Source organism: Silurus aristotelis (assembly GCF_946808225.1).
Source record: "Silurus aristotelis genome assembly, chromosome: 26".
NCBI classification, from domain to species: domain Eukaryota; kingdom Metazoa; phylum Chordata; class Actinopteri; order Siluriformes; family Siluridae; genus Silurus; species Silurus aristotelis.
In genome coordinates, this window is record NC_139599.1 from 16042067 (window position 1) to 16054225 (window position 12159).

Sequence of the window (12159 nt, forward strand, 5' to 3'; positions counted from 1 at the left end):
ACTGGTGTGTAGCCCTGTACAACTATTCATCAAACACTTACAGGGAATTATGTTTTACACCTTGTCTAACTCCATTCTATTTATCTTATCCGTGTCAAAACACTCTTGCTAGTTGTTGCTTGATCCACTTTACGCATTTTGACTAACTTGATGCCACAAAAGTCCAATTTGTATGCAGTGTGACACAAAAAAAAAACCCACAGGTGTGTCCTACATTGAGAACAAGACTCTTCTGTGGACATCCTGGGACCTAAAACTGATCTTAGCATAAACGTTTTTCTTTCCAGCGAACTCAGATTAGTGATAACTCAGTAATCACGGTTTGATCATGATTTTATCAAAGATGTTATCGTATTCATATCATTTTCTCTACACTAGCGATATTGCGGTATGTGTGAAAACCGCATTATTAGCCTGCCAAAAAAAAGAACTTTCTTCTTCTAACAGGCACCAAGCAATTGATGCACCATTGCAAATCAGGGGGGGGGGGGGGTGCGAAGGTGTGGTCTGTGTGGTCCGATCCAACAGACGAGTTCCTGTAGCTCAGAATGCTGAAAAAGTTCATGCTGGTAATCCTCGACAAGTCAGGACTGTTTTGGCAAAAAATTGGGACCAACACAATATTAGACAGGGGGTCATAAAGTTATGCCTGATTGGTGTATGCATCAAAGTCATGTATTTCAAGCCTGTCTTTATAAGTCATTGCATGAAATTTTACCGATTGGCTTGATTAAGAAAGAATATATAATGTGTACATATATGCATCATTTATAATTCATATATGTGATGAAAGGCCTGGAATAATATGATGTATTTGCTCTTTCTGATTCAGTGAAAAACACTCGCAGCAGAGCTTTGGATACGTTATATAAGTAAGATGATATGGTTTCCTTCCTCAGGCATTCACATGCTGGAACAAGTTTTAACCCCTTAGTTCCAGTGAAGGGAACCTATAACAGCACACTATGTAAAGACATCTAGTATTAATTTCAAAGCATTCAAATTCTTTTATCTGCTTTACTATCAATTCTTAGATCTTAATATTTTCACATTTTCACTCTTATCTCATTTTTTCAAGGTGCGTTAGGTGTTTGTCAAGACTTCTGTTTTGCCAGAATTACCAGTACTGTAGCATTTATAAGGGTCAAACTTTTCATCTTGTTTTTGACTCCACCAGCATGTTTAGAGACCCAGGCCATGTTAGAGAAATAAAAAAATGTGCCTGCAATTGCATTGTTTAAATGAAATTGGAAATAACATGTTTAAGTTCGGTACCATGGTCTCAGTATTGAAGAGTATTGAAGAACGATATATACGAGTTGCTGGGGTTACGATCATAAATGTTGGTAACATCTAAAATGAGAGTAATATCGCAGGTTTTGGGTATTAGTACAATGCAAGTAGAGCAGTTTATGCCACCAGTTTCTATATCTACTGCCACATATTCTAAGATTACAAAAGATTCTGAGAATCTGAGCCGAGTGTCTGGGTGGGGGCTGGTTCTTTGTTGCTAAACCTGGTCTAGCCAGGTTTTAGTAAGCAGCTCATTGTGTAATTTTTCACGTCATTAGAATTGAACATTTTGTTACCAAATAATCTAACATTAAGCAATGACAGCTTCAGAATGCATGCAAAGGAAGTGCCAAAAAACCTTGAGTCTAGTAGCACAATCTGCACAGTCATTTTTACATGAACACCACGATGACATGATAACTTGTCATTAGTGGTGTTAAGATAAGAACCCAGCCATTAGGGTTGCACAAGTCAGTGCACTTTTTAAGGTGGAGCTGGAGGTAGCAGAGCTGAAGATGTTGAGATGTTCGTTGGGAGTGACGACGATGGACAGGATTAGAAATGAGTTTGTTAGAGGGACAGCGCATGTAGGACGTTTTGGAGACAAGGTGAGGGAGGCGAGATTGAGATTGTTTGGACATGTGCAGAGGAGGGACATGGGGTATGAGTAGGAGAATGCTGAGGATGGAGCCACCAGAAGGGAGGAAAAGAGGAAGGCCAAGGAGGCAGTTTATGGATGTGGTGAGGGAAGACATGCAGGTAGTTGGTGTGTAAGAGGCAGATGTAGAGGACAGGGAAGGTATGGAGACGGATGATCTGCTGTGGCGCCCCCTAATGGGAGAAGCCGAAAGAAGAAGAAGAAGTGGGGTTAAGATAAGCATTAATGTGCTATACTTAAGACTCTGAGAATTCTGAGCATTCCTGCAGAGGGAGCTACAATAATTACAATATCCATATGAAAGAATGTACCTTATAAGCAGAACATTGACCACTGATGAGTTGGACATTAAGTGTATTTTTGTTGACATACAGTAATATGCAATCCCATTCTTGGTAGGAGGCAAACATTTGTGTTGTTCTGGGACCCTCTTCATATTTCAGTTTCTCAATCATAGATTGTGTCTCATGTGGGACGTCTGATTCAAGACCCACTCTTTGTTTTAAGATTGGAACCCGAATTTCTATAGTAATGAATGAACGATATATTTTATATCGTTTTATTATAATACAAAACCTTTACTTGTTATGTAGATTGTTACATATCTTTAGGGGTTTCTAAATTGGGATCAATCAGGATAAACAATAGAGGTCCATTTGAGGTAATCGTTTTGAGATCAAGTGCTTTTAAAGTAATCCTGTAGAAATGCAATAAATAAAAGGCAGGTGTCTTGAAAGCATGTCTGTACAATAAGATGGCATGCTGGTGAACATGTCTCCATAATTACAAGTATTTAAGGTTACCGAAGTATGTGTGTACATGCCCCAATTCTGTCTGTTATCTTCAGTGTATTCCATCAATGTGTTCTTCAGAGGAAATGCTCCAGATTAATCAGCTTGTTATTGCAGGCTCTAAAATTAGAGAATTGTACAAAATACAATAAAAAAAATAAAAAAAAAAGTTTAAAATTGTTTGAAAGATTTGAGAGCCAAGTACACACAGCAACTTAAACTACAGCCTAGCAATGCTCATGGTCATACTGACAACTTACAGCTGCGCTACATTACACCAGTAATATCTACAAGCTGCTGAAATCCACCCAGCTGAAACTTGTGCTTGAAATCTACAAACATCTGCAACTGGTTTTTAAGATACATATTTTCCCCACACACACTTTTTTCAAAAGTGCAACATAAAACACATCTCCTATGAAGTCTTGAATATCTAATTTTGGTGCTTAAACTTTCTTTGAAAATCATTGGATTTAAACAAGTGGTATCTGAATGAAGTGGCCACCAAATACAAGTAAAACGTGTCTGCAAAAAAAAGAACTAAGGTTCATGTCTGTTGAGGTAATTAATATGATGTTGACACCTAATCCTGTGTAATTAGATTTTTCTTAAGCTTCTTAATGAGGGTGTGGATGTGTTTCCACTTTTGGTTTTGCAGAACCTGGAGTCAAGGTTGAAGGTTTTGCTGCCCGAAGATGTGGGTGCTGCTTTGATGGACGGTGTTGTGCTGTGCCATCTGGCCAATCACATTCGACCTCGTTCCGTGTCCAGCATTCATGTGCCCTCGCCAGCAGTAGTAAGTCTGACCACCTTAACAGCTCACTACGCATTTGCATATTAAGGCAGTAAAAACTGCAGCATAGTGCACAAAGTTTCATCTGATGACATTCATGGGGTCGTAGGTTTTTGGAGATTGTAAATTAGTGCAATTTCCTCAAGTGTGCACACCATATTAGTGCCTGGCAATGCAAACAGTGATGACATGAATGCTACATCCATTTGTATTGAAGCGTCTCACTTCTGGAAAGGAAAATCCTAAATTCTTAGGCAACCACGGTGCTCAAAGAAAAGACCTTCAGACTTTAGCTTGGTTTCCATAATGTAGAACTGGCAGCATTTCTTCCAAAAGAAACAATAAACAAGTGTAATGAGGAACGAGGAGTGATTGGTGACGGGTGATGACATTTAAATTGCTCGCAAACGAGGGTGCTGTAGTAGTATTTGGTAGATCTTTCATTACTTTAATGCTTAAAAAAACATTGCTTGACATCCCTCTGTTGTGACATCAAAATATTTTTGTTATGATCGTGGATTGAGCAAAATGGATTGAGAGATTTTAAATATTTACGATGCGACTTTCAATAAAAACTGGCTTGAGCATATCTGTTATGGGCCTGTCAGTGGTGACAAAATCAAAATCAACAAAAAAAAGTAATGATGTGGTCAGAAATCATTATTTACCATTAAAAGACTGTCGATTTCACTTGAACAAAAAATATTTGGCAAATACGGCAAATATTTCATTCCTTACTCACATGAGGATTAACTCGCACTACATCCCCAGTATGAATGACGACATCTTTAAAAAAGCAAGGAAATATGGCAGTATTTTGATACATAAGAAGGAAAGTGACAGATTATGGTTTGGCCCGTTATAAATGCTGAGAACTGATGCTTTGTAAAACCTGCTAAAACAGAAAATTCAATTGGTGCTTACACATAATAATACTAACAACACCTTGTCTAATATCTTATTTAAAAAACTTGAAAACTCAAGGAATCTCCCTTCTTCTAAAGATTCTGAAGTAAGCAATCTCACACTGTGAAGAACGTGCAAACCCTAAAGTAGTTACACCCTCCATTTATTATTACATAATACAAAATAATGCTTGTCAAGCGAAAATGTTGGCTCAGAGCTATGCAGTCGTGTACTTCGTGAACCGTCGGCATGACCTCAAAAAAGTAAAAATGCTTGGCGGATTCTGTATGTTTCTTTGCATTTGGATTCTACTCAGTTTTCTAGTGTTTGGTTCATTTTCATGTACGATGTTACTGCAAAAAAGTGGCTTCATCGGCGTAAACTTTGAAAGTCCATCACATTAAATGGGTTAACTGTAAATGTGTGTCCCTCCACAGCCAAAGCTGAGTATGGCAAAGTGCCGGCGGAATGTTGAGAATTTTCTGGACGCGTGTAAAAAGCTTGGCGTGCCGCAGGTAAGCATTAACTTTCAGCAAGTGCTTTATCCTAATCAAGGTGATCACTGGGGGTGGAGCCTAATCAGGGTACAATGGGTGTGAGTCTAAATACATTTCGGATGGTTTTGAATCACAGGGCAGTTTGCGTGATGCAATTACACACCCAGGAGCAGTTTGTAAACATAGCAACAGGGTAATTATTTTAACTACATATTGGCAGCTTTCTTTTTTCAGTACTGGGTGAGGGTTGAAGTGAGCATGCAAAATGGACAGAGTTTTTTTTTTCGGAGTGTGTAATGACGGTGATCAAAAAACACATTCGCGTTGTAGGCGTTGAAATGATGGTACTGTTAGACGGCTTGCTGTTCTGATAAACAGATCGTTGTCAGGGCTGGTGAAATGGTTCTACATAACAAAAGTTTGACAATGGGAAGGAGGGGTTTGTTTGGTTTTCCACATCATGACTCATTCAGCTGAGTGTACCAGACCAAACAATCAAAAGTTGCTAGATTTTTACAGATCTTGGTACAGATGTTTTAGTATACCAATTAAATCATTTGTCATATGTACAAAGCACTCACTAGTAGGAAGATGAACAAAAATAGTCATCTTACCCCAACACTATTGTTATTGTGGGACGAAAATGTTTAAAGATGGCTATGGAAGGAATGTGTGAAAGGGGTTGCATAGCAACAGACTACGTCCCTGCGAAACCAAAAGCATCTACGTGGGCATGCAGATGTTGGAGTTGGATCTTAAATCTATAAAGAAATCTCATGGTCAAAGGAGTCCTGTTTTACTGTACGGCTTTGCTGCGGAAGTGATGGTATTCAGCTGCACTATAGGAAGAAGGCAAGCTGCTGAAGAGTATGACGCTCCCGGCAACGTTCTGCTGGGAAACCCTGGGTGGAGAATTGGCATGTGCACCTACCCAAACATCACTTTAAACCAGGTACACCCCGTTCACGACCTTGGTATTACTCCATGGCACCGGCCACTGTTTGCACCAGCTGCACACATGCACTTTATGTGGCGAGGATCTTAGTTCTCGGCCCTGTGTCTTTCTGTTCTGTACTGTTTGTTTTATGTTGTTCTATGTAGCACCTGGGTTCAGGAGGAACGTTGTTTAATTTTACTGTGTACTGCATCAGCTATATATGGTTGAAATGACAATAAAAGCTTCTTGACTTCTTGACTTGACTCTTATCACGAGGATCGGGGACTTCGCCACAAGAATGATTTAAGGAACAAGATAATTTGCGTGAATTTAATTGGTATACTGAAAATCTGTACCACAATCTGTATCTGTAAAAATCTTCTAGCAACTTGATTGTTTGGTCTGGTACACTCGACTGAATGCGTCATGAAGTGGAATACCAACAAACAAGAAAAAAACAAAACAAATCCCACCTTCCTCTATGCCGTATTTTTTGTTGGGTAGAACGATTTCACCAGCCCTGGCAACCGTCGGTTTATCAGAACAGCAAGTTGTCTAACTTAATCACAAACTCGATATGAGGCCTACAAATTTCCGAAATCCCAATCCAGTCGAGCATCTATAGGATGTGAATGAAACAAATCTGATCTCCACCTCACAAGGTACAGGATTTACAGGATGTCCTTCTAACAACTGAGGTAGTTAGAGGACCAATAGTATATTAGCTAGGTACTAAATAATACATATGAATGTTTTGATGTTGATATGTATTCAATATTATTATATGAAATAAATATTTAGACATTGCTACATTTATATTAATCGTCTATAAAATATCACCTGATGAGAGTTACAGCATTTGACTGTATTCAAGCAGATAATATAGTCCTATATACTTCAGAAGTTATCCAGAATCGTGGATTCAGGAAACCAGTTCTGTTGCCAGGAATAAGATGAGACGATGTGCTTCAGAACATGAATCATTATTTTACTTATCCATACTCTAAAAAAAAAAGGTTTCTTTGTCCCAACTGTTCCAGAATATTAACACTTTTATTTTTGTACTTTTTTTGTGTGGCTTACCAATGGTCTACTTCTTGTGGTAAAGCCTCTGCCAGGTAAACCTTGTTTATGCTTTACTGGTAGGAAAAACCAGACCGTCTGTTGGGGGTTTTAAAAATACCAGTGCATTCCACCTTTCTTCCATGGAATAACTGAGCAACTGGTTGCCCAATAACTTTTGGTTACAAAGTGGTGGGGGATGGGTAAATTCACTTAACTCCAGTACACTGCATATGATGGCTAATACTACATTAAAATGCAATTTTGGTGACCTTTTAAACAATTCTAGAATGTAAGAACAGAGGCCTCAACTCTTAATGTGTTTCCTCCTGCAGGACAAGCTGTGTTTGCCTCATCACATCCTGGAGGAACGAGGTTTGGTGAAAGTCGGCATTACCGTTCAAGCCTTGCTGGATTTGTCGTCAACCAAGCCAACTCAGACATCTACCATGTAGCAGTCAAAGTGGGACAAAGCTCCCGAAATAAATAAGGATACCCGGGCATTCCCTAGCATCAGCCTTATGTCCCTCTGAGCACTCTGCTATACGCCCTCCTTTATCCTCGGGACATAGGAAAACTTTCTCTGAGCAGAACGAACTACTCTTGCTGGAAGACACAACAGAAAGTTCTGGAACCTTCTAGCCTTAGTCCAATGGATCACAAGCTACTAAGAGACTGGAGAGAGAAAGAGAGAGTGGGATGGAGAGAAAATGAGAGTAGACAGATTATTATTGAGGACTACCTCATCTAGGATAGCGCATTTTGTCCTGTCTGTCTCTGACTCCATACAACTGTTTTGCAAATGTTGCACAAATCCGAAAAAAAGGTCAGAAATGGCTTTTATTGTGTTTTTGGCTGCTAAATGCTCATCTGGCGAGCCAAAACCACTTACCAAACACTGTGTAACACAGGCAGCATACTTAACAGAAGCCTTGTGAGTTTTAGATTTACCTATGGGAATACTGGCTACTTCACTATTTATTTGAAAAATGTCATCACTATTTTTAAGATTTCCTGATCTGACAGACCCCCATACAACAAACTTCTTGATATATAGCCAGTCTCACAAAGCTGAATGGAAGCTTCACTTCTCTCTTCCTACCTCTCACTATCTCTTGTCCCCATCAATCTCTGCTAGATAAAGATAAGGCCTGGAAAAACTCAGACAGCTGATTGGCTGATATGGAGCAATGGGCAGACATTATCACATAGTGGAAATGAAAAGAAAGCCCTTCTCCTGCATGAAGCCAGTAAATCCACTCAATCGGAAAAGCGTTTGAAGAAATTTCTTGTACACTTGTATGAAGAACACTGATTTTAAGCCGTGGAGAGAAGAAGGGAGGGTCAATGATAAATGTGTTTCATAGAAAACGAAGTATGGAATGTACAGAAGATCTGGCTGATGGACCAACATTCACAAAAAAAGACATTTTTGATCACAGGGAATAGTATCACGGGGTCTAGTATAAAGTCATAAAGTTAAGTTTTAGGTGAAACGTGCCATGCTTCAGGTTGAGTTTTTGATGGTTTGTAAATGTTAAGCACAGTACGCAAATATTCGCACACACACAACATTGGAACCTTCAATATAATTTCTAGGTTATAAATAATAATAAATGCAAACAAGGCATTAACATAAACGGAACGCAGTACAATTCATTGCATTGTGTGAGCAATTCTGATTTTAAAGACAGAAGCAAATCAGAGGCGTATGTTTCTAAGCATTTCCTAACTTTTTTCTCGTTACTTAATTTTCATTATTTTAATTTCACTAATTATTCTAATTGTGTCTTCTGTTTTTTTTTCTTTTTCTCTGAGCTCTCCATGTGTCTGTCCTGTACTCTGAACATGAAGTAGTTATAGACAGGTGATGTGACTGGCACCAATCCCTGATGTTCTAATTGTAAAGAGAGCTGCCCAAAAATTATTTATGTATTTATTGTATATTTATTCATAATTTTTCTATACGCAATGTTTTTTTTTAACATCCCTGACTTAAAAAAAAAAAAAACAGCATCAGAAATATGCCTTATTTGCTATTCTGGGGTGTTTCATTATCATGCTTTGGCTGGAGGTGAGGTGGGATCAGTCTTAATTAGAACGTTTGTTTAGCCTCCCCCCAAAAACCCCTCTGAATGCTGACATGTTGCAACGACTGAGGTGTTTCTTTATAACCCGCATATAAAAACTTTTATCAGGCTTTCCACCTAAATGGAAAATAAGTAGACATTCATTCATGCCTTGTTGGCAAAAAATAAATAAATAAATATACATATAAGAATTAAAAGACAGAAAATTCTTTCAAATTTTGAAATAAGAACTCATGAGAAAAAAACTAATTTTGGGATTGTAGTATCAGGCTGCAACACAAGTACATTGAAAAAAGAGATACTGGAGTGAAAAATAAATGCAATGATGAGACACAATATTGGCCTTTTCCTCTTAAAAATCTAAAAGTTTAAGCTTAATATCGGTTTTATATACGAAGTCTACCAACTCAGTCAAAGCACTTTAATGTATTAAATTGACACTTCCTTTGTTGAAGCCGTCACGTGCACAATGCCTCGTACTTATAATGGTAATGTTGGGGTTACAGTGTATTGGACATGCGTCTATCAGTTTTTTGATTTAAACACAGGTTGCAATGTGTTTATTACCAGCCGTTGCGTGCGTTCCGCCTTTTTGCCATTTTTCTGTTTTGTCCAAGTTAAAATGTTCGGCAGCAGGAATGAGACATCAACAAAGCGTGTTATAAAATCCTAAAATCTTCATAAAAGAACATGTTCTCGAACACCTCCCAGCCAAAACACACCCACGCTGAATGAGTGCACTTGCGTCTAATCGGATATCTTAACTCCACATCTCTGTTTTTTCTTTTCCTTTCTTTCCTTCGTTCATTCTCTCTTTCTTCCTCTCTCTCTCTCTCTCTCTCTCTCTCTCTCTCTCTCTCTCTCTCTCTCTCTCTTTCTTTTATATATTTACAAAAACAATGTTCAACACACAAAAGAAAGGTTATAAATATATGGATATCAAATTCAAGTCAGCTGCATCTTAATATGAGAACTGGTTGATCAGTGTTTCGAAGGTGCCAATGAGCCCATGATACTATTTTACTATGACTGGTTAATCTTTTTTTCCCAGCTCCATGTTTCAAAAAGGAAGTCTTGCTTTTCCTTCCTCCATCATTGTTCCCAAGCATTCTTACATAACATAATCGATTGTACATAATCTGTGCAATGCAACATTGAATGGTGATTATGGTGTTGGTGCATTATGCAAATGCATTAGTGCAGTTTTGTGCCAGGAGGGATATATTTTGCCCTCAAAATGTAAAGCTATAGACTGCCGTGTTTCTTTTCAAATCTCTAACATTCCTCATACAGTTTCTTAAATCAACCTTCTTTTTTTAAATCACATTGACTTTTTTTTGTTTTTTTCCAAGCAAAGAAAAAATTACTGCACATTAATGAATTGTGAACTGTTATAGCATGTGAGTCATGACTTACATCAGATTAATACCACAGATCATTTTTTTGGGAAATAAAGCATGTGCAGTACATTAATTTCCTTGCAAATCTGTATTATTCTGTAAAAAAGCAGGTGTCAATGTGCACACTTTTTTTTTTTTTTTGTCAAGACAGCAAGACTGCTGCAAAGATAAGTGAAGATAAATTTTTTGTATGAAACATGACTTTGTTTGCATGCCTGGATCCTCTGTGATCAACTTGCCATTCCTGTATAAACTCTGTATAAAAGTATTAGAACATTTCTTAAAAAAAAAAAAAAGAAATACATGGAAATAAATGAACGGCTTCAAAGGTCACAAAGGTACAAAAGTTCAATTTTAAACCAACCTTTTCCAGTTGTGTTTGCATGTTAATTTGAAATGTGTTTTTAAATGTGTGATCGATGTTAAGTTCTGATATTTCTGGCTTTCTTCAGCTCACTTTATGTCAAAGACGTCGCATCTGTGCCTCTGACTTCACACAGAAGTGTCTTCTTATTGTTTATGCAAAAGAACATGAGGACATGCAGAGCATTTTTGTAGGTCTATTAGGGATGTGGGTACATTAGGTTTGTATTATGAGTTTAACAGATTTATTTATTAAAAAAACAAAAAAAAACAATGCAGCTGAAATCTCAGGTATAAACATCTCTTATTTTCGCATGGGCAATTGAAGGATTAAATCTTGCAAAAAACTGATGAGCTAAAGAGATTACACTTTGTATCAGTCTATTGTTAATATCAGATTACACTTTCCTCATTATTTCTTAGGAAATACGACTTTTCAGTTCCCTGGAAAAGGGGAAATGCATTATATTCAGGAAAAAGGAAGGAAATACAGAGGTCCTAGGAACAGAGGAACATAGAACAATCCAGATGCCTGATTGTGTTTCATCATATTCTACTGAACTAAAAAACAATCATGCCACTGTATCCTAAAGATCCCAACTATAAGATTTGATTTGACAAGTCAATAATATAAACATATTTAATAGGTTATGTGCTTAAAAGCCACATAACAGGCTTCAAAGACTTCCCAAAAATCCACTTCTTCATGATGGTTCCCTGATAAAAAATGTAAAATAAAAAAAGCACAGACGTTAATTATGAAATCAAACATTTCACCTACCAGATGTGACTGGAGGACTCATTGGCACCAGAAACAAAGCCATGCCTTCGAAATTGGGCGTCACATGCTCTTGGTTCTGTGAGTGTGCATATGACTGTGTAAAAATGATGTTTAGAAAGGAGAGTTTTTATATTCTGTGGAAGAAAAATGATGAGTTTGGATGACTCGGCTCACTTACTCAGTACAGTCTACTGTACCTAATGCCCACTCCCATTTCTCACATGTATCACATTTCTGTGATAAGTGACAGATTATCTCTAAGAACATCCCAAACATGACTAACAGAGATAGAAATATGACACATTGTGATCACACAGGAAATTGCAAAACAACAAAAGAATTTTTTTTAAATACTTTAGCAATCAAACAGCCCATGTACAAATGTGTGATATGTTCAGGGTTATATTTCCAGTCCTGAGAAATTCTTTTTTTTTTTTCATAATAAAATCTTTTAAAAATGTACATGTCCACTGAGGTAAATAAGCAGCCAATGTTTATTCATGATTCATGCTTGACACATTTTAAAGATTCAGAAGATGAATCAAAAGTAAATGCATGACTCATAAATGTGAATCTCTCATGGTCATC

At 37.6% G+C, this 12159-nt stretch overlaps 1 protein-coding gene across 4 annotated transcripts in view; it reads left to right on the plus strand.

Annotated features, from left to right (window-relative positions):
- lrch2 (leucine-rich repeats and calponin homology (CH) domain containing 2) overlaps nucleotides 1–10741 on the plus strand; it is a 49633-nt gene extending 38892 nt beyond the window's left edge. For all 4 annotated transcript variants that reach the window (XM_083530810.1, XM_083530809.1, XM_083530811.1 and 1 more), the window contains 3 exons: nucleotides 3401–3538; nucleotides 4879–4956; nucleotides 7273–10741. In XM_083530810.1, the coding sequence (XP_083386936.1) occupies nucleotides 3401–3538; nucleotides 4879–4956; nucleotides 7273–7392 (336 nt within the window). In that variant the 3' untranslated portion in view covers nucleotides 7393–10741. The remainder of the gene's footprint in view (nucleotides 1–3400; nucleotides 3539–4878; nucleotides 4957–7272) is intronic.
- The last annotated feature ends 1418 nt before the right edge of the window (nucleotides 10742–12159 follow it).